The 23,148-nt window shown below is 31.2% G+C and overlaps 2 protein-coding genes across 8 annotated transcripts; both read left to right on the forward strand.

Moving 5' to 3' along the window:
- The first annotated feature begins 281 nt into the window (after positions 1-281).
- LOC107878267 (agamous-like MADS-box protein AGL104) lies at positions 282-7,678 on the forward strand. Of its 6 annotated transcripts, XM_016725191.2 has the most exons (12): positions 284-457; positions 636-911; positions 5,521-5,758; positions 5,838-5,891; positions 6,001-6,019; positions 6,111-6,172; positions 6,362-6,368; positions 6,459-6,520; positions 6,631-6,727; positions 7,020-7,070; positions 7,190-7,262; positions 7,404-7,678. In XM_016725191.2, exons 3-11 carry the CDS (start codon positions 5,574-5,576, stop codon positions 7,259-7,261), a joined length of 609 nt encoding a protein of 202 aa, XP_016580677.2. In that variant the 5' UTR covers positions 284-457; positions 636-911; positions 5,521-5,573; the 3' UTR covers position 7,262; positions 7,404-7,678. The 6 variants fall into 6 exon arrangements, with proteins under 6 accessions (XP_016580679.2, XP_016580677.2, XP_016580676.2 ...); XM_016725193.2 differs by having other exon boundaries at positions 282-911; positions 7,190-7,226; XM_016725190.2 differs by having other exon boundaries at positions 284-911.
- A 7,908-nt stretch (positions 7,679-15,586) lies between these two features.
- LOC107877269 (agamous-like MADS-box protein AGL66) lies at positions 15,587-17,804 on the forward strand. 2 transcript variants are annotated; one of them, XM_016723950.2, is made up of 10 exons: positions 15,587-16,066; positions 16,154-16,207; positions 16,318-16,336; positions 16,425-16,486; positions 16,674-16,680; positions 16,770-16,831; positions 16,955-17,054; positions 17,219-17,269; positions 17,350-17,389; positions 17,569-17,804. In XM_016723950.2, the coding sequence occupies exons 1-10, from the start codon at positions 15,882-15,884 to the stop codon at positions 17,592-17,594; spliced, it is 606 nt and encodes a 201-aa protein (XP_016579436.2). In that variant the 5' UTR covers positions 15,587-15,881; the 3' UTR covers positions 17,595-17,804. The 2 variants fall into 2 exon arrangements, with proteins under 2 accessions (XP_016579436.2, XP_047271296.1); XM_047415340.1 differs by lacking the exon at positions 17,219-17,269.
- Positions 17,805-23,148: the final 5,344 nt, after the last annotated feature.

Raw genomic sequence — 23,148 nt, forward strand, 5'->3', positions numbered from 1 at the left:
TGTTATCGTCGGAGAACACTGTTATCACGTCGATTGACAATTGAAAGTTGAAAAAGAACTTATCCGACTATTTGTTGCTGGAGGTTGAAGTCGGGGATTGAAGGGAGAAATTTTTTAGAACTGTTAGTTGGATAAGAGTTAAGAGAACTGTCAAGAGAGAAAGGAGAGAGACGATTTGAAAATAGATTAGAAAGTTTGAAGAGGAAAAAGGTATGGGTTGATTTATAGGTTTTAAAAAATTAGAAAGTTTTAAGTTGATTAATGTCACTGTTCCTTCATTCAATAGTCAAATGAAACTTCATTCAATACTCAAATCAAACCTTTCCTTCAATTTTCTCAAGACTTAGGAACACAAAACCTAGGATGCTAAGGAGCACTGATCTAAGAAGGGAGTTGAAGATTAAACCAAAGTTATTGACTCTGGATGGAGTTAAGGAGAACGTAAATCAAAGTGGAGGTACATTAACCAACATTGTGCAGAATAAATCACCACCCAAAAGTAGCACTTTACAAAGAATGGAGGGAGTATGAAGGGACTCAAAAAAGAAAGAGAAGCGAGTTTAATTCTGTATGATGCACTGAGTAATTAGAGAACAAATTTGAATCATTTTAATTTTATTAATTGGGAACTGCAGGGGAGCCGGTTCCTGAAAAGAGGGCATCATGACAAAAACACAAAATTAAGTTGGTCCTCTTGGCGACAAGGAGAAGCGTTCGGCCATGTGTTTGCTTGTGGCGCATCAATATAAAGCAACTTTAAGTAGTTCTGCGGTGGACACACGTGCAGTGCCATAGACAAATAATGGCAAATTGTGCCTCGTTGATCTGCATGAGTCTCATCTATTTTACTTTTTATCTCAATTTTATCTGTTCCTAAATTCATTGACATTGTTGATCAACTGATCTTCCAGGTATGCTTTTGTACTTCCCCTCTTATTTTAATGGCTCTTTACATTGTTGATTACTTTACTAATTTATTGCTTCAATTTTGTTTTTTCCTTCGTCCCCATGCAAGAAGAAAAACTTATGGTTGAAATCAATTAGAACTATTATCTGCTTATCTCAAATGCATATATGTGTTCAGTATAATGTCTTTGGAAATGCACTCAACTCACGGGTGTGGCTTAGTGGTAAGTGGGTTAATTTCACCATAGGTTAAAACTAAGTGATTTCTTCCGAGTTGTTCTAGTCTTGGCGGAACCTTGGTGGACAGAACTACAATAAAGAAAATTAGTTGAATTAGTCGAGGCTGGCTATATCGACATTCATTCACCATGTTTCTGCATTCAAATTCTTCTCAATTTTCAAGCCAACATTGTACAAAATGAAGAAATCAAAATAAAAGGTACTAGATGTTATCCATATTTTAATTTCCTGCTAGCATTGAAATATCCAATAAGGCTAACAGACTCCTAGAAAACATAGGACCAATTGAAACTACTAACATGACCAAAGCATGTTCCCAACATAATTGATATCACCTATATAGATATATTTTACCATTGTGCCTTATCTTTCACTAAGTTAGCATAGATTCGTAGTGATTGCGTGTCTTTTGAGACAAAGTCGTCCTCGTTCATAGTATTAATTTAATCTTTCCTTGTACGTCCGTCTATGATGGGTGCAAATATGTAAATCTAACAACAAATAAACAAGGGAATGAATGCATTACACCTATGTTTGTTGAGGCTTTGGGCCGGGTCGAATTTGTGTTTGCATCTCCAACAAGAAACTTTTTGATGATAATGGGAAGTGATGGGAGGTATTTGAAATTTGAAAAGTACCTTGGGGGGGGTGAGGCAATTTAGTCTGTGGAGTTGCCGAATGTAGAAAAGAGAGAAAACACACACACAAAAAAAAAAAAAAAAAACAAAGAATCTAACGAAGGTTGAAAATTGACAATGATAATAGAAAGTGATTGGAGCTCTTTGAAACATTAGAAAGTGTCCGGAGCAATTTAATGCATGGAGTAATGCGAATGGGGAAACCACATGTGAAGAATCAAAACAAATAAGAAAACTTCTTAATGATAATGGGAAGTGAACATTGAATGTTAGGAAGTATTTGGGTAAATTTAATTTGTGGAGTAAGACGAATGCAGGATTGAGAGAATTAAAGCAAAGAAGAAACTTGTTGATGATAACAGTAAGATGGGAGCTCTTTGAAGCCTTAAGAAGTATCTAGGGAGGGAAATTTAACGTGTGGTGTAAAATGAATGCGGAAAAGAGAGAAAAAAAAAAACAAGAAACTTGTTGATGATAAGTGATAAAAAAAGTGATGGTAGCTCTTTGAAGCCTTGGGAAATATTGGAGACAATTTAACACATGGAGTAATAGAAAAAGGGTAGCCCCGTGCACTAAAACTCCCGCTATGCACAGGGTCTGTGGAAGGGCTCAACCACAAGGGTCTGGCATATGCAGCCTTACCTTGCATTTCTGCAGTGTTGTACCCAAGGCTAGAACTCATGACCTCAAAAGAGAGTAAAAGTACAAACAAGAAACAACTTGATGATAACTGAAAGCGATGGGAGCTCTTTGAAGCCTTGGAAAGTATCTAGGACAGTTTAACACGTAGACTGGTACGGATGTGGAAAAGAGAGGAAAAAGAACAAACAAGAAACTGTTGATGACAATGGAAAGTGATGGGAGCTCTTTGAAGCCTCGGGAAGTATCAAGGACAATTTAACACGTGGAGTAATACAAATGTGGAAAAGAGAGAAAACAAACAAACAAGGAACTTGTTTATGATAACTGAAAGTGATGAGAGCTCTTTGAAGCCTTGTGAAGTGTCATCCAGGATAATTTAACATGTGGAATAATACAGATGTGGAAAAGATATAAAAAAACAACCACGAATCCTTTTGATGATAACACAAAGTGATGGGAGCTCTTTCAATCCTGGGAAGTATCTGGGACAATTTAATACGTGGAGTAATAAGAATGTGGAAAAGAGAAATAGGAAAACGAGAAACTTATTGGTGATAACGGAAAGTGATGGGAGCTCTTTGAAGCCATAGGAAGTACCCAGGAAAATTGTTATGTGCAGTAATACCAATGTGGAAAAGGGAGAAACAAAACAAAAGGAGAGATGGATTAACTTTAGCTAGCAATTGTGAGTAAGATAGTAAAAGAGTTTCAATTTCCTTTTAATTTTGAAAAAGAACATGTGCCATATGAATGAACTTTCGACTTGAGAATGTTTCAGGTAGATAGATCAGCTCATAAACTATTACCAAGATATGGAATTACCCTGTCGAAGCATTTATTGCCACATGGGAAGAATGGAAAGGAAAGACATGACGCCATCTGGCTTGACAACAATATACGAATACGTGAGAAGATGCTGGCATTGGTGGCCAATTGTATCCAGTGCCATGCCACACGATGACAAATATGTTACGGTGGGAAAACAACTTTTAGTTTATTCACCACAAATGGTCATTGTTAAGCTTTTAACACGGGGATTACGATAAATTTATCTGAACAAAGATCTAAATAATTCATTTAGGTGATCGCCACATATGATAGTTGAATATGAGGTTTTCGAAAGAAGTTTTCTGGCTTATATGACGTCACTTCACATTCACTACTCGAAAGTTCAATAACTCAATCTATGGACTCTATGAACTTCTATGTTTGTCTTTAACATATACGACTAATTAAAAGTGAATAATTCTTGGTTGTAAACATTCCTTCTGGTATATAACCAAGTGTTTGCTTGCATCAATTGCATGTTTTCTATATTGTGGAAGGAGAAGATGCAGATAAGTAATACTTGGTCATGGTAGTAAATATTAGTTAATGAAGTGAAAGAAAAGACATCGCCCTGCAGCCATTGGCTTGACAATGGTGCACGAATGCCTGAGAAAATGCTAGTTTTAACGGTAAGCTTGTATATTGCCAAACAACCACATATATGATATAGTGGGAAGACAAGTTTGTGTTACTGCTATTCAAAAGACAATTGCTTTTATGAAGGGAGTTGACGTAGCATTATTTAGGCAAAAGGTGATAAATGTTTTGCAACTTGAGTAGTGAGTTTGTGAAGGTTGAGGTTTACTGGCTTTTATGACTTTTTCAGTTCACATTCAATAATCTAAAGATTGTCCTTTTCTCTCAAGACTAATAAAAGAGAAGAATTCTTGGGTGCCATGACAAAGTTTTGAGCTATAATTTGGATAGGCATATGAAGAACTAAATATATGGATTGCCTCCAGGGGTTTGGTTTAGTGGTAAGAGCACAGCATGAAATGTGAGTAAAGCGCACGATTCACGTTTGAACCCTACAACCAAAAAAGCTTGGCATTTAAATTGAGAAGGGTAGAGTGGCAGACGTTTTATCCCAAGAGTCTCCAACCATGTGTCTTTGGTCCTCACGGATTTCTCAGTTGTTAAAACAAAGAATGGAATATATGCATATTAAAAAATTCATGGAAGCTGTGAACATATATTTTATTGTTAGGTCAAGGGTAAAGCTGATAGACGAGAGGGGAGGAAGTCGATCAGCCATGTGATATGACCCATATTTTCTTATATCTTTTTTATTGTAGTAACTTATTAAGAATCATGTATCATCATTAGTTGGCAACATGGACATAATATGTGTTCTAATGATGTATTATTTTTGTTCAGTGTAATGTGATCTTCCCGTACACCTTATACTTCTGTTGAGATATCAAAATATGAATTGTTCTACATGTTAAATTTATATCATATAGCCTTTGAAATGCTTGAAAAGGTAATAAATAGGACTCGTCTGATATCATTACCGGAAGGAAATAGCTTAGGAGTTTCCAAAAGGTAGGCTTTTAATTTTCTAGGTCACCTAATTGTATAAACCACTGACGCGTCATGTCCACGGCCATAGAGGACATGATGCTTCCTTTAAGTATTGCGGTGATCAACAGATGAACTGTACTGATCAAAACGTAGCATTAGTCATGGATGTTCTAATGACCAATTTTCTAGCACACTGCCGGATGAATGGTAGTTATGGTTAGTTTCTTAAGTCGCATAGATATTGGCTTTAACGAATTAAGAAGCTAGCGGACCTAGATAAATTCTTTTCAGAGTAAATATTGTTTTTCCGGATTCACAACATGGGGAAAATTAAGTGATAAATAAGTATTGAGAAGTACGAACCGGGAGCACTAGAAATTATGAGTTTGTCATTAAATGCATTCATTTATTAAAAATAGAAAAAATCAATAGTGGAAAACCAATAAACTAAAGTACCTTTTTCCATTCGGCAGGTTACAGCCCACGGATTTCTGTTCATTAATTGTGTGGGTGCAGGTTACTTGGATGTGGATGTGTGTAGCTACCCTGAAAAAAATCTATCGTTGACTTAAGATTTGGCAATAGATAAAAGGATTATCGCTGAATTCGATTTTATTACTTGCAACTAAAGAAATCTGGAAAAAACTTATTCAATGCTTTGACTTAGACTAGCATGCCAATGCATTAAATGCTTAGACCTGATACGTGCTTTTTATTTTTCTGTTGTTCTATATATTTTCAGTTCCTTGACGGACGACCTTGCATCCAACTTCAGGTTCTAGTTTGCGTTCTTCCATGGGTCGCAATAAGCTTGTGATGAAGAAAATTGAGGATTCAACATCCCGTCAGCGGACCTACTCTAAGCACAAGGATAGTTTAGTTAAGAAGGCAAATGAGTTGGCTATTTTATGTGACACAGATGTTGCTCTTTTGATGTTTTCTCCAACTGGTGAAGTGACCCGCTATTCTAGCAGAGGAAGGTGAATATCTTAATAAGTAATTCACTTTAAGACAATTTTGAGATACAGAATATGATATGATTTTTTTTGGGTTGTTTAGTGTTGAGGATGTTATGCTCCGTATTGTGAACAATCCTGGCGAACTGAACAGGGGGTATGTTTACTTCAATATGCCAAATCCGTGAATTAGACTTTAACAATTCCTTATATCTGACTATCTCAAATGTTTTTTTTGGTTGTCCCACTCCACATGATTGTTGAAGACCCATTTCTAATGAACAGGTACCAAGTTTTACACATCTTTTACTGATCGCTATCCTCTACCGGCAATCCCTTGGAGTTTCATCTGACCTTTAACATGCCTTTGTTGCAGCATCTCGCTCAGAGTCTCACAGAGTCAAAACATGAAGGACAAATGGTGGAAAAGATTGCTGTGTACGCCACTCTCCTTTTGCACTCCCTTATAGTTATATATAGTAGTCTATTTGTTCGTCAGAATGGATACGTGACTACTCTCTCTATTTTCCTTTTTTCCTTTTCTGCTGGATATTTTTCTATGTGATTTAACAATCTTTGTCTTTTTGCTGGATGTTTTACAATGCTGATGATTGGTATGTGCTTTAGTGCCGAGGTAAGATCTAATGCCAGTAGCTATAAGCTTATATTTGTTATTACCGCCAGATCATAACTTGATCTATTGTTTTATGTATTTCCATATTAGGATCATAAGAAGAAGCTTATGATGCTCAATCAAAAACTAAGTGAAGCACGAGAGAAACTAAGGTTGAAGAGTTCATCGCTCTTTCTTTTTCTGTCCTGCTTCTCTTTTTTGAGATTCTAAAGATTTCCCTCTTCTATAAGGAATACTGATTTCTTTCCTTTGGATCGGGCAGGTGTTATGAACCGCAAGTGGAGAATATCAGCTCAGTCCAAGAAGCTGATGCATACCAGGAGTTCCTTCTGAGTGCTATGGAACAGATACGATCACAAGTGAGCATAATTTACTTCTGTATCTTAGGGAGAGAGACACTGAAGGAAAATAAGCTCAATAAATGACAACCCCCTCCCCTCAAAAAAAAAAAAAAACACTAGTTGGTTAGTTGAGGAGTTAGGACCGGAGAATCTTAGTAGCTCCGTTGGTTGGGCTACCTGAACTTAGACCTTGTTAGTGAAGGTTCGATCTCCACTATCTAGTCCCCTCCCTTATCTCTCCTACCCCCAATTGTTTGTTTAAAAAAGGTATGAGGACCGGCTTGATCATGTTTTATACTCTTCTTACCAGGCTAGACTCTTGGGTGGCAAAGGATATCTTCAGACAAATGAAAATGTTGGGGTAAAGTAATTTTAAGCTGCACAAAATTGCCATTTTTTATTGTATCGTTCTTGGAAGGATGCTTAACTGTCTTACTGACATCCTGTATGGAAAGTAACTGCTATCGTTATAATTTCTAGGTGGCTTCGGTCAACGCAGAGGTTACCGCTGCTGCAGGTAATGGATCTGCATATTCAAATCCATATAGTTGAGGTCGGCTTTATGAATCCCAACTTCTTCATTTGAACTTATTTCGTATCATATCATAGTACTCGATGAACTCTATAGCCTCTATTTTTGTTTGCAAACACTTGGATGTTACTCTGCTGAAATCTTGGTTCTCTGGATTTGTAGGAACCAGTAGGGCATACAAGCTGTGAGGAAATAGACTGGATCGCGACGGACCGAGCATTAGCTTCTGGCGTCGAACAGCTCTAGCAGGAATTATATTATAGTAGTCTATGTTTTAAGAACTTAGTAGAAAATAACTTGCACACATCAGGCAAGCAAAAGTATCTTTTATTAATGCAACTTTTAGAGTTGTAGTTGTTGTATGGCATCAAACATAGATATTGTGTTTGAAATAGAAAACAATTTGGTTTGGTATTTATTTTAACAATGTTTGCATCCTCCAAGTTCATAATAAGGTTATTGTTAGTCTTCTGAACCTTGAAATTAGAATCCGGACCCTTGACAAAAAGTAATACTTCCTTACTTTCTTAAATTTTGAGTTAAGTTGAACCAGATAAAAAATTAAAACTGAGGGGCTGGGCCTTCTTGTATGTTCCTTTATTTATATTCTTTCTATTTTTGAATAAATCAATGGAGAAACAAAAACAAATTGAAACGGAGGGGTCGGTATGTGCCTTTACTTATATTCATTCTATTTTTAATTTATCAGTGATTGTATTCGATTTTTAATTTATCAATGATTGTAGGGGTAAATATAACTTACTGTTAGTCATTTTGATCTGCATGACTCTCATCTTTTACTTTTCCTAAATTCATTGACATTGCTGATCTTCCAGGTATGTTTTTGTACTTCCCCTTCTATTTTAATGGCTCTCTGCTTTGTTAATTACTTTACTGATTTATTGCTTGTCCATGCAAGAAGAAAAATTTATGGTTGAAATCAATTAGTACCCTATTATCTGTTTACCCACTACAACACATTGCATATATAGCTATGAAATCTTAGCTACGAATTTAAAATTGTGGCTAGTACTTAACAACAGCCATAACAATTTTAATTTCAGGGCTATTTCTAAATTCATACAATTTCTCAGCTATGAAAATTAAATTGGCAAAACTAATTTCTCATTTTTGCTATCGGCTAATAATCATGTCAATAAATACCTAAATAGCTTTAAATCTATTGTTACAATGAAGTTCTGTAGCTAATCATAAGTTATTGCTATGCTATAAAAGTTACCATAACAATAATATCATGCTAGCCACGATAAATTATTTGTAACAAATTTTTATAGTTAAATAGGTTATTGTGCTTCAAGTAATAGAAAATCGTGGAAATGTTGAATGAATAATAGCCATATATTTACTGCTACAGTAAAATTTTGTGGCTAATCATAAGTTATTGGCACGTGATAAAAGTTTTCATAGCAATAATAACTTTTCAGCCACAATAAAATTATTTGACATAAAATTTTATAGGTAAAAAAATATTTTTACTTCAAATAATTAAAAAGCACAGCAATAATTAAATGATTAGCCACAAATTTATTGCTATAATAAATTTTTGGAGCTAATCATTAGTTTTTGCCACGAGCAGAATTTACTATTGTTAATTTCTTAAAAAAAACTATAGGTAAATAAGTGTATACTAAAACATATTAGCTTCGTGTGCGTGTATTATAATTGTATGTCACATCAATATAAAAGATAAAATACAAAAAGAATGAAGTCTACAATATTGCAATCGAAGTTAAAATATATGTAACACTATATTCAATTAAAAAATATATGTATTCTTATAATTTTAATATACGTGTATGTAACATTAATTAATTAACACAAAATACATACAAAAAAATAAATTATTAAAAATTAACAATTAACGTTAAAAACAAGTGCAATATTTGCTCAAATGATTTGGCGTTATTAATTTTTTTTTAGTAATTTAACTTAGTAAGTTGTGTTTCTCTCTCTATATATATATATATTTTCTATTATATAATTTCTTCTTTAAAAAAAAAAAAAGGAGAAATCCAATGCAAAGAAGGCGACTTAACTCTTTGTATAATATTATATAAATATTTAATTTTTTTAAAAGCTTCATTTTTTATAATATTGTATACCAAATTTTTAAAATACTGCTATAAGAAAATAGTGAATTATGCAACTGAAAAATAAAAAACACAACTACCTAGGTGCAATGTAATGTTATGGGTGGATCTCTTTGCTTGTATTTAAATGTATTAATTTAGTGTGTGTTTTGCACATATAGCTTAACGATTATTATCAAAGTTATATTTAAAAGTAGTAATTTTTTGATATAATGCATAACTTAAATAAATTTTGTTTAGCTTATTATAAAAAATAAAGCTTACAAAAGGTGAAAATTCTAATTTTAGGATATAATTAATTTATTTTTAATTAATATAAAAATTATTTTTAAACTTTATATAGTTCAATTCGCATTTCACTCAGGGGCTACTCTACCTCATACAAAAATAGGCGGCCGTGTTAGGCCTCCAAATTTGAGGGGCCTCATTTTTTACGATAATATACTATAATTTAAAAAAAAAATTAAATATTATTTATAGAAAAATAAGTTTTTTTATATGAAAGAAAAAAATTAGTAGAAAAAGTTCATATATCTAGAATACTATGTCTTAGGAAAGACTAAATGCATTGATTATATTATTAATTACTTAAAAAAAATTAGAAAATATCGATTAGATAATTTTGAAAATAGTGTTCATTAAAAAAAATTATTTTTTCGTAGGCCTCCATTTGATTTTGCCTTAGGCCACGAATATATTTGAGCCGCCCTTGATTTCACTTTGAGATTTCAAGCTTTTATAGTGTACTACTTTAACTGCATGTGCCTCGCACGTGTAAATTTTGATTGTTTAAAATTATACTTTGTCTATTGTAAAAAACTTTAATGAAGTGCAAAAAGTTCAAATCATTTCTCAAAGATCCTTCTCACTTTAATATAATAATGAAAATGCAAATAATGTCTCTCTCTCTCTCTCTCTCTCTCTATATATATATATATATATATATATATATATATATATACCACCTGAAGTTTCAGGTGGTTAGTGAATCGTCACTTTTTAATTTGTCATGCAATATCTCTTTTCCTTACTGTGAGAGACTAAAAGAGATCGATTTGAAGTATATTTGTAGTATAATTTTTTTTATTATATTTAAAATCTTTTCTTATTTTTAAAATTAAATCTTTATAAAATCTTTGATTACTTATTTAAAGTTTTTAAAAATTTGATAGTTTTTTTTTATTCTAGAGCTTTTATAATTATTTTTAGATTTTTCAAATCTTCTAATTATTAAACTAATGAAAAAAGTATTATTTGCCATTAATTTATACCACTTCTAATAAGAAAAAAATTTACTATAAATATTTAATTAAATTTTAACTTTTAAATATTAGAAAAATAGTGAAAAGATGATTTTGTCTAAAGCAGAGCCTTTTATTGAAGAAAAAATTTCAAACAATATTTTTAAGGTCATTCACACTTTTAATATATTGTAGATATAGATATTTAACTAGTTACCGAAATAATTGTGTATATTTAACCGAAGATGACTAAAAATTGAAAAAAAAAAAAAATAACACCTTCGATTAAAGTGAAATAACTTAAAATATGTTGTGTTTCTATATCTTTTTAATGAATTCTATAATTAAAAATAAATAAAAAGAAGAGAAATCCGCATAATTATTAATACAAAATGAATTTAGACTCTCTAAATCTTTTCTTGTACATGTCTATTGTGAGTTAGAAAAAATATGATGGAATTAGTTTATTTAATAAAGAATTTCTTTTTATAAGTTGAGTAAGAATTATTGATGTAATAGTCTAGTACTATTTTAATAACCCAATTTAGGGAGAAAAACAATATTATCATAAATATAATTAAATATTAGTTATTAAAAAAATAAAATTAAATATATATTTATACTCTTTATTTTTCGTACATAATTTAGTTCCATATATATACTATTTTAATATGTTTAGATCGTGTTCTAGAACACCAAATAATACTACTTTTTGAAAGTAAAAGAAAACATATACAAGGAAATGAAATAAAAAGTAACAACTAACACGAGACCAAGGCCCATAGAAAACCTATGTATTATATATCCCCATTTCGTTCTCAGCTGCCACACTCCTTCACCTTTTCCATATTTTTCTTTTAAATTTACTGATAAGTTTGTGCCGTTCTCCTTCAAGGTATATTCATATTTTAGTATTCTTGAATGTTTTTATATCAATTTGAGGTTAAATTTTATGGGTTATTCTAATGAGTTGATAAATATGGATGCATTTATTAATTTTTTGTTAAGATTTTATTAGCATTATAATAAATTAAACTTGCATTTTGTATTAAAGTTTCTCTTAGATATGCTAACTTTTTGTGCTAATTATTTTTTGTTCTTTTTTGAATTTATAGGGTGCGTTTTAATATTTGAATGTAAGAAGTTTATGGATTCAACCTTGATGTATAAAGCGAAGCAATTTCGTCCTTGAATACAATAGGATCAACATCTCCAATACCCAAATCAAATATTTAGTGCCTTTTTTGTTAATTTTAATGTGGAACCTTTAAAATTTATAGTACAAAGCTTTATTTTGATAAGACTTTAAATTCGAGCTCTTATTACCTAGTCTCTCATTAGCAAATTTGTTTGTGCGAAATTCTATATTGTCTCTTGTAATTGTAGAAAAATTGTGGGTTTATTTTGCATGCCATGATCTTAAATATTACAGTTGTATATTTTAGAATTAAGATTTGAAATTATTCAAAAGTCACTGTATAAATTAAGTGATATTCAAAGCTTATTATGTTTCTAGTTTTCAGAAAATATGAATGAATATGGTTTTAAGAATTTAAAAAAAATTAAGAAAGTAACATCGGAAAAAATTATGGTCACTAATAAATAGGTCTATAAATTAAAATATAATAAAAAAATTTGATCATAATAAAATATAATTTTAAAAATATAATTACAGATATTGTGGCTATTTAGTTGGTAGCTATAAAAAAAATAAATTTGTAGCTAAACATATAACTACATATTTCAATCTTGTGGCAAAATAGTTATGTCTTTTGCCACAATAATTTCTTTTGTGACTAAAGTATAAATAGCTACAAAGTAGATTTTTCGTGGCAAAGCTACTAGCTATAAATATATATTTTCGTGGCAATTATACTTTTATAGAATAGCCACATCACAAAAATTCTTGTAGCAATAGGTATTAATCCTTAGCCATGAAACGTTAAAATTTGTAGTTGACTTTTAGTTACGTCACTTCTAGCTCCGCATGCTACGGAAAAAATTATGGTAGCTAAAGTGTTTAGCCATGAAAGTTTTCATATTTAGCTACGACGTATTTTATAGCTATATATGCACATTGTTGTAGTGACCTCAAATGCATGAATGTGTTCAGTATAATGTCTTTGAAAACACACCCAAGTGTGAGGCTTAGTGATAAAGGTTAATAATCATGATGTCTCAGATTCAAATCTCCCGTACCTAAATCTGAGTGGGAAGTGGAAGTGTGTGAAAGCAGACTCAAAGTATGCTTGGTTAGAGAGTGAGACTTTTGATTAGAATACTTATCCATGTAAATCATTTTTTGAACCACCATTGGCACTATAATGGAAGCTTTTGATGATAACTGAAAGTGATGGGAGCTCTTTGAAGCTTTGGGAAGTATCTGGGACAATTTAACACGTGGACTAATAAGAATGTGGAAAAGAGAGAGAGAGAAAACATGAAACTTGTTGATGATCATGGAAGTGATGGGAGCTCTTTGAAGCCTTGGGAAGTATCCTGGACAATTTAACATGGGGAGGAATACTAATGGGAAAAAGAGAGAAACAAAACAAAAGGAGATATAGATTAACTTTAGCAAGCAGTTGTGAGTAAGATAGTGAAAGACTTTCGATTTCCTTTTCAATTTTGAACAAGAACACATGCCACATGTATAAACTTTTCTAGGACTTTAGAATGTTTCAGGTAGATTAGGTGTTAAACTATTACCAAGAAATGGAATTGCCCTGTCAAAGCATTTATTGCCACGTGGGAAATAATGGAAATGAAAGACATGACACTATCTGACTTGACAGCACTGCACGAATATCTGAGAAGATGCTGGCCTTGGTGGCCAATAATGTATCTGGTGCCACGTCAAACAACGACAAATATATTATTGTGGGAAGAAAAATTTGAGATTATCCAATGCAAATAATCATTGCTTTTAACAAGGGGCTTACAAAAAATTTATTTGAACAAAGTTTCAAATCCTTCTTTTAGGAGCTCACCACATCTGATAGTTGAGTTTGAGGTTTTGAAAGCTGTCGTTTTCTGGCGTATATGACGTCACTTCACATTGACTACTCGAAAATTCAATAACTCAACATATGGACTCTATGAACCTCTTCTCTTTTTCATGTACGATTAAAAGTGAAGAATTCGTTGTGTTCAACATTCCTTCTATTATATAACCAATTATTTGCTTGCACCAGATGCATGTTTTCTGTGCTGCGGAATGTGAAACTTCTAATAAGTATACTTGGTCATGGTAGTAAATATTAGTTATAGAAGTATTCCGTCCTGTTCATTGTTGTTCTCCTTCAAAATCTAGATTTATTCTTTCTGGTGTACATCCACCTATTTGGTTTCTAGACATTATCTAGACAACAACAACACAACATACCCATTAAAATCCCACAAGGTGGGGCATGGGGAGGATAAAGAGTACACAGACCTTACTCCTACCTTGTGAGGGTGGGGAGGTTGTTTCCGACCCTTGGCTCAAGGGGATAAGAAAAATAAGCAGTAAACAAGAAGTAACATCAGCAACATGATAAGATAAACAAAGTGAAAGAAACAATCAGGTAAAAGGGAACGACAATGTTTTCGTCAAATATAACTTCCATGGAAGCTGGGGAAGTGTTTCAGTCAGATCAAGTGTTTACCTATTGACAAGCAACTGGAATTAGAATGTAAAACACTTGAAAAGGAGTGGAAGACAAGGCATCCTCCTGCTGCCAATTGGCTAGACAACGGTGAACAAATGCATGAGAAAATGCTAGTTTTGATGGCAAGCATATATGTGATACAGTTATATTTGATACAGTGGGATAAATTTGTGTTACAGCAATTCAAAAGACAAATTCCTTTTAAGAAGGGGAGTTAGCGCAGCATTATTTGGGAAAAGATTATGTTTGCAACCTCAGGTAGTTGATACTGGATTTTACGTTCAGGATCAAAGGGTGCCATAATAAAGTTTTGAGCTATAATTTGAATAGGTATATGAAGAACTAAATATGGATATCAAATTTTTTTCCTAGAAGTTGTGAACATATATTTTATTGTTAGGTCAGGGGTAAAGCTGATAGACGAGTAGGGAGGAAGTCGATCAGCCAAGTCATATGACCTATTTTGTCTTATAACTATTCTATTGTTGTAGAATAACTATGTATCACGTTTTATCATTAGCTAGGTGCATGGTCGGATCTACACCACAAGTTACAGGTTCGGCGGCACCCAATAGCTTTGATTCAAGCTCTATATTTGTTTTAAAAATTCTCATAGTATGTACAATTTATCTTATACCGATCGTCGTTCTGTTTTATAATTCAGAACCTATAAAGTTAAAATGTTGATCCAAGGTTATAGGCCTACTAAAAAGAAATAGTTTTACTCTATAGCGACATGATACAATTTGTTTTTAATAATGTATTATTTTAGTCCTATGTGATGTGATTAGCATACACCTTATAGTTCTCTTGAGATATAAAAATTCTTCTATATGTTAAACTTATATCATATCATTACCAGAAAGAAAGAGCTTAGAAGTTTCCAAAATGCAGGCTTTTAATTTTCCATGTCGCCTATTGTATAAACTGCTCTCACACCATGTCCTTGGCTGTTGAAGGAGGGAGGAGGGGATGGGGAGGGGTGGGTGGTGCAAGGAGAATAAAGAAGGAAGCTTCCTTTAAGCATTATTAATTATTGTCTAGCATGAAGCCGGATAAATTGACTTACTGTTAGTTTCTTAAGTCATGTAGATGCTGGCTTTAACAATTTGAGAAGTTAGCAAGAACTAAATTCTTTTAGGAGTTAATGTTATTTTCCATATTCACAACATGGGGAAAATTATGAGAATTTTGTTAAATGCATTTACCTGAAAAAGAAAAAGTCAATGGAGGAAAATAAATAAACTAAAGTACCTTTTCCCACTCGGCAGGTTACAGCCCACGGATTTCTGTTCATTAATTGTGTGGGTGCAGGTTATTTGGCTGTGGATGTGTGTATCTGCACCCCAAAAAAAAAAATTAGAGTTGACTGAAGATTCGGTAATAGATAACAGGATTACCACTGAAACTCGTTTTCTTCACAAAATCTTTCTATATCTGATTCAATATTGGATTTTCTATTACTTGCAACTAATGAAATCTGGAAAAAACTTATTAAATTCTTTGACTTAGACTAGCATGTTAACGCATTAAATGCTTTGACCTTCGTGCTTTTTTCTTTTCTCTTGTTCTATATATTTCTCAGTTCCTTGACGAACAACCTTGCCTCCAACATCCGGTTCTAGTTTGCATCCTTCCATGGGTCGCAATAAGCGTGTGATGGAGAAAATTGAGGATCCAACATCCCGTCAACAGACCTATTCAAAGCTCAAGGATAGGTTTGTTAAGAAGGCAGATGAGTTGGCTATTTTATGTGACACAGATGTTGGTCTTTTAATGTTTTCTCCAACTGATCAAGTGACCAGCTATTCTAGCAGAGGAAGGTGAATAATCCTCATAAGTAATTCTTATGAATAGAATTTCTAGAATGATCTTTTTGATTGTGATATGATTTTTTTTTGGTTGTTTAGTGTTGAGGATATCATGCTCCGTGTTGTGAACCGTTATGGCAACCCGTACAGGCAGTATGTTTATTTCAATATGACAAATCTATGAATTAGACTTTGCCAATTCCATTTAACTGACTATGTCAATTGTATTTTTTTGGTTGTCCCACTCCACATGATTGTTGAAGACCCAATCCAAACGAACAGGTACTAAGTTTTACTCATCTTTTACTGATTGCCCTCTGTCGGAAAGTCCTTGGAGTTACATCTAACCTTAACATGCCTTTCGTTGCAGCATTTGATGCAGAGTCTCACACAGTCAAAATATGCAGGACAAATGGTGGACAAGATAGCTATGTATGTCACTCTCCTTTTCACTCCGTTTATATGTATTAGTCTATTAGTTCGTCAGTGTGGATACGCGACTTCTCTCTTTCTTTTCCTTTTTTTCCTTGTTTTGCTTGGTATTTTTCCACGGGATTGAATAATTTTTGTCGTTTTGCTGGCTATTTTACGATGCTGATGATTGGTCAACGTGCTTTAGTGTCGAGGTAAGATTTGATGCCAGTAGTTATAAGCTCATATTTGTTATTACTGCAAAATCATAACTAGATATATTGTTTATGCATTTCCATATTAGGCTCATGAGGCTGAGCTTATGAAGCTCAATCAACGACTACGTGAAGCACAAGAGAAAATGAGGTTGAAAAGTTCCTTACCTCTCTTTCCTTCCCGTCTTTCTCTTTTCATCTTGCATCTCTCTTTTTATATTCTAAAGATTCCCCCTTTTAAGGAATAATGATTTTTTTCTCTTGTACGGGGCAGGTATTATGAACCACAAGTGGAGAAGATCAGCTCAGTCCAAGAGGCTGATGCATGCCAGAAGTTCCTTATGAGTGCTATGGAACAGATTCAACGATCTAAAGTGAGCATATCTCAAATCCTGATCCAATTTTTTACTTCTATTTCCTAGAGGGAGAAACTCTGAAGTAAAATTAATCCTCTCCACCCCCTACCCCCCAAAAAAGTATAGTTGGTTAGTTGAGGAGTTAGGACCGGCGTGATCATGTTTTGTACTCTTTTTACCAGGCAAGAATCTTGGGTGGCGAAGGATTGGTCCAGGGAAATGAAAACGTCGCGGTAAAATAATTTTAAGCTGGACAAAATTATGGCTTTTGATTGTATACGGAAAGTAACTGTTTTAGCATTATAATTTTTAGGTGGCTTCTGTCAACCCAGAGGATGCGTCTTATGCTGCAGGTAATGGATCTGCATTCAAATTCATAATAGTTGAGATTGGTTATATAAATCCTGGCTTCTTCATTTAAACTCATTTCATATCATCATATCATACTGATCGGTGAACTCTATAGCCACTATTTTTATTTTCAAACACCTGGATGTTACCCTACTGAAATCATGGTTCTCTGGATTTGTAGGAACCAGTAGGGGAAACAAGCCGTGAGGAAATAGACTGGATCGTGACAGACCAAGCATTAGCTTCTGGCGTCGAACAACTCAGAGGAAATTATATTGTAGTAGTCTTTATGTTTGAAGAACTTAGTAGAAAAATGTGATTAATGTTGCATTTGTCTATGGTTAGTTTAACTTTTAGAGTTCTTATATGACATCTAATATAGATATTGTGTTTGGAATTGAAAACTATTTGGTATTATTTTGGTAATGTTTGCATCCTCCTAGTTCACAAGGCTTTTGTTAATTTTCTGCAACCTTGAAATTAAAAGCTAGATACTTGACGAAAAGTAATGCTCCAAATTAATATGACAAATAAATTGAAATCAAGGAAGGTCCTTCCGGTGCATGCATTTTTATTTATTTCTTTCTATTTCTAATTATCAATGGAGAAACAAATTAAAACGGAGGAAGTGCTATAAAAATGGACAAGATAATAATTTGAGGATAAAAGAATTTCTGTTAGGTTCGTCAAACTTTTTAAAATAATTTTAATGTACTTTTATTTAGTATTGGACATTACTTTCGTAAAAAATAAAGAAATTGATGGTCAATTTTACAACAAGAACTATTACTACATCTACATATTATATTAACTCTCTTTTTCCAAATTCTCCATTTCTTTGGAACACAAGGAGTAATAAACCCACAACAACAATAATAAACAGCATTCAGTCTCAAGCAGGATAATTGATAAATATCTCATAATACAACAAATTAAGATGATTTGTTTACATGTGTGGCGGAAGATTATTAATTGCTTGAGAACATGATTATTTGATAAATATCTCATAATACAACAAATTAAGATGATTTGTTTACATGAGTGGCGGAAGATTATTAACTGCTTGAGAACATGATTATTAAACTTTAAAGTTCTAATATCAAAGATATGCATGTCATTTGAAATAAATTTATGGCAAATGAGATATCAATAGTTAATACATGAATATATATAACTAGACAATTTATCTTTGCGCGGCTTAAAAAATATTGCATTTTTTTTAAATTAATAACTAGATATTAAAAATATGTTAAAAATTTATTTAGTCTTCAAATTCAAAGGATGAAATTTTAAGTTTTAATCAATTTCATTGTTAACACTTCACTTTATTTTTTTTGAATAATTTTCATTACTTGAAGTTTTTAGCTAATAACGATATTGATATATAGGGAAAAAAATCTCAATTTTAGCAGAAAAGATGTGGCATGTCTTTAAAGTCAATAAAATATTTTTATGAAGATTTTATCCCATTTAATTTTTTATTAAATTTTGATTTTGAAATTTTAAATGTTTTTCAATTTTCTATAAAGATATATACGATCAACCATTGTTCCTAAAACTCAAATTTCATAGAGAAAATTATATACAAAGTGCTAGAGAGTTTATGAATTACAAGTAATAATATGAAATTCATATGTTACAATTTTTAGGTATGACTAAAATAATAGAGGAAGAAAATAATGTGACATATATATATATATATATATATATATATATATATATATATATATATAATTTATCTTTTTAGCAATATGTTTAGGGGGAAATTGAGAGAAAAATGTCAAATAAAAAAGAGAGAATAATGACAACGCCAAATTAAATCACTTTTCTTATTTTCAGATTTATATGCATATATAAATATAGATATATGCATCGTTAGGTACCAAAAAGATATTTACAAAAAAAAAAAAAAAAAAGATCGAGCTAATGAATAAAAGAAAAACAAATACCTTCTTTCTTTTCTTTTTCTACAGTCTCTTCGTAGAATTTTATGATTGGTTAAAATTGATCAAAAGTTAAAAAATAATGTAACAAAAAATATAAAAAATTAATGAAATATAAAAAATCAATTAAATATATATATATTGTTGAACATATTCTCATATTGCCATCATAGTGCCCTCCTTCCTCTCTAAAACTTTAGAACATGAAGCTTGCAGTCATCATCTTCCACAGATCAAATGAGAACTTTTTCATAACCTTGCACACACATCATAGAAAGAAATTACAAAAAGCAAAAAAGAGAGAATATATGAATTATTAGAGACCCAAAAGTAAAACCAAAAAAGCTAATGAATACATAATAATTGTCATCTACTTTCATTTCTTTTTCTATAATCTATTTGTAGTAATTTGTGGTTGACAATTTTAAAAGTATGAAACAAAAAATAGAAAAAAAGCAATTAAATACATACATCCTTAGTTGAAAATATTTTCATACTACCCTCCCCCTCCAAGACTTTAAAACATGAAACTTCTATTTCTTTCTCTAAGACTTTGAGACATGAAACTTCTATTTCTTTCTCTATTTGTCTTAATCAATACTCTAGCTAATACAGGATTGAGAACTATAGTCATAATCTTCTATAAAATTAAATTCATAATTTTTCATAACCTTATACATACATCATAAACATCATAAAATAAATCACAAATTCAAAAAGTAAAAAAAAATAAAATAATAAAATAAAAATGATAAAGAGAAGAAAATGCTAACTCAAAAGTTTTAATAAGTTGAGTGAAAGTAACAGAGATGTTACCTTTTTCGTCTTTTTTCAAATACATTTATACACAACCTCAATAGATTTTTATATTGAATTTACATATTTTTTTTAATAGTCATAATGAATACTAATGGTGGTACATTAATAGACATACTTGAAATGGTAAAATTTGAAAGGGTGAAACGATAATAACTATTCTTGTAATAATATAATTGTGCAATAAATCTTGCTATAATTTCATAAATTATTATTAATCTTTTAGTAAAAAAGAATGAATTAAAATGCCAAAAAAAATGAGAAAAAGGATAAATTGAAATCTTGGCCTTAGAAAGGTGTCACATAGGCATATCGATAACTATCTTTTATATATAAATATACTAGTGTACTATCCCGCGCTTCGCGCGGTTGGAAAAAGATATCTCTTCTAAGAATGTTATAAATAATTTCAAGTGGAGTACCTTGTATAGTTTGAATGAAAATTTTATTTATCTTTAAGCTCATTTATTAGAAGAAAATCGTAAATTCAAATTCTTTAAGCTCATATATATACTAGTCATATTATACGTGTCTCATGCGAGTACCTCGATTTAAGAAGTTTTGTTTATAAAATCACTTTGATATTTTAATTAGTAATTATCTATCAAAATATATGATTAGTTATTTTTGTAAACATATTAAAATTTTTAAAAAACTTACAATAAATCACAGGAAAATTTGTCTTTACAATCATAGCTACTATCAATATTTCACTAAAAACTTCTTAATCAGCAATTGTCTATCACGAATACATAATAATTTATTATTTAAACTTCAAGAACATACTAAAATTTTAGAAAACTTGCCTCAAATCAGAAACAACTTTATTTTTTTAATCATAGATATTATCAAGATTGTAAACATCAAGAACTAAACTTTTAAAAAGTTAACCTCAAATCACAAACACATTTTTGAACGACCATAACAAGAAAAACTTGTTGGAAAACTACATTGTGGACGTATTGTTGTAGAATGAAAAGATTCTCAATTTATAAGAAATTTTAGGTTTAGTTTTTCTTTCTTTCTCCCGATATTTTTGATGTCCTTTGTCGGTTTCAATTCATAACTATTTAAAGGATAAATTAGCCTTTATGATCTTTTTTGTTTTTAGATTTTTTTTTCTTTTTGTTTCTCCGTAGTTTTTTTTGTGTCCTTTTTCGATTTAAAGTATTCTTTCTTTTAATTTAATTTAACAAATTATATATAAGGAAAATTTTTAATTGATTTAGAACTGATAAATATTATGATTTCTTTCCTAACTTAAATAAAAACTTTAATTAATTTCAATGTCCTATTATTAACAATAGTAAAATAATAATAATTTAAAAGTGAAAAGAGAATTTTATCTAAAAAAAAACTTTTAATAAAGGACAAAAAATTCAAATCACTCATCTAAGGGTCTTCACAATTTTAATATATTGTAGATGTAGATGTACATGTAGAGTCTATATGGTTTAATGCAGTAAGATTATAAATTTAACAGATTTTTTTTTTATTTTTGTGAAGGAAAGTGTGGTTAATTAATTTTTGATAAGCATTTATATTTTTATCCATACTATTATGGCTTTATTGGGACATTTTTGTAATCTAACTCTTAACTTGAAAACTTCCTACTTTTAGCTTATTGTAGGTGATTTGCATGTGTGTAAGCATCAATCAAATAAATTATATACACAATTATTATTCAAAAGTAGCAATTGACGTTAAAATATATGATATATCTATTCAAATCATATAAAATATACTGTATCTCAAATTATGACACATAAATTGAGTCAGACTGCTTATCGGATGGATCGGTTGTATAATTATGCTTAACAATTTAACTTATTGGCTATCGGACGGACCGGTTGTATAATTATGCTTAACAATAGGTCCTCACTTTTTAACGATTAAATTATTTATATGTACCATGATTCATCAATTTAACAATCTTTTAATTAGGCTTGTTGAGTTTTTTCCGTATAAACAAACTCCTTGCTAAACTTCTCTAGGTAGCCTTCGTGCCTAATTAAACTGCTCAAAAAATAATATCAACAGCTAATAGAAAAAGTAGGATTTTTCCAATTTTGAGCTACGTGCTTAGATGAAGAACATGCTTCCAAAGTATTATCTAGTCAACCTGTCAAAAGATATATGTAGTGTGTAATTGTCTATCTTATCAGAAGTATTTAGTTTATTTTAGCTTCTCTATCAGTTCTACAAAATTTATTTTTTTTCGTGTTACACTGACTCTTTCAAAATATTAATGTTTCCATATTGAATTTTCTAATGATAGTGCATTATGATAGTGTATTTTGGAGGATCCAAACACAGATGAAGTAACATTTTCTCCTAGTAACATAGTTAGGGATCGTACCTAACAAATATACAAATGCATCAATATGTGCTATAAATGAACGAATGCATACACCAGAGAGTGATATCTCCAAATTGATCCAAATCGAACCATAAACACCCATACACTTGTGTAATGGTTGTAACTTTTAGTGACTCTTGGGCTTTTAATATATATGTAATTAATAATTAATTGCAAAGAATGAGTGAAAAATCAATAAAAAATGTACATTTAATTTTATATTTTTGGTAATTTTATTTTATTTTAGAAAAACAATAGAGACAAAGAAGTGGCAAAACATAAATAAGTCACTCAAAACATTCGTTTCGTCCAATTTATGTATGGAACAAACAAAATTGACATCATTTTCTTCAAAACGTCAATCTCGAAATTGCATATGGAACTTCTCTTTCCATTCTTTTTATCCTTCCTTTTTCTTTTTGATCAAGTTTTTATACCAGAATCTCAAAAAATCAGCATATATGCTCTTGTCGTTTCTTCTATAAATTCGAACAGTTATTTTAATTTTGTATATAAATTGAAAGTATTCATCTATCCATCTATCCATCTATCCATCTATTCATCTGCCCATCTACCCATCTACCCATCCATCCATCTATCTATGATAGTGTATTTGTTTTCTTTCTTCTTCTTGCTTCATTCC

The sequence above is a fragment of the Capsicum annuum genome, chromosome 7 (genome assembly GCF_002878395.1).
Source record: "Capsicum annuum cultivar UCD-10X-F1 chromosome 7, UCD10Xv1.1, whole genome shotgun sequence".
Lineage (NCBI taxonomy): Eukaryota > Viridiplantae > Streptophyta > Magnoliopsida > Solanales > Solanaceae > Capsicum > Capsicum annuum.

Excerpts from the sequence above, each read along its gene's own strand:
- LOC107877269 (XM_016723950.2), top strand. The coding sequence starts at position 15,882 with ATGGGTCGCAATAAGCGTGTGATGGAGAAAATTGAGGATCCAACATCC. Across the intron at positions 16,832-16,954 it reads GAAGCACAAGAGAAAATGAG|GTATTATGAACCACAAGTGG; the intron begins GTTGAAAAGTTC and ends TGTACGGGGCAG. Across the intron at positions 17,055-17,218 it reads AACAGATTCAACGATCTAAA|GCAAGAATCTTGGGTGGCGA; the intron begins GTGAGCATATCT and ends TCTTTTTACCAG.
- LOC107878267 (XM_016725190.2), top strand. The coding sequence starts at position 5,574 with ATGGGTCGCAATAAGCTTGTGATGAAGAAAATTGAGGATTCAACATCC. Across the intron at positions 5,759-5,837 it reads CGCTATTCTAGCAGAGGAAG|TGTTGAGGATGTTATGCTCC; the intron begins GTGAATATCTTA and ends TGGGTTGTTTAG. Across the intron at positions 7,071-7,189 it reads AGACAAATGAAAATGTTGGG|GTGGCTTCGGTCAACGCAGA; the intron begins GTAAAGTAATTT and ends TATAATTTCTAG.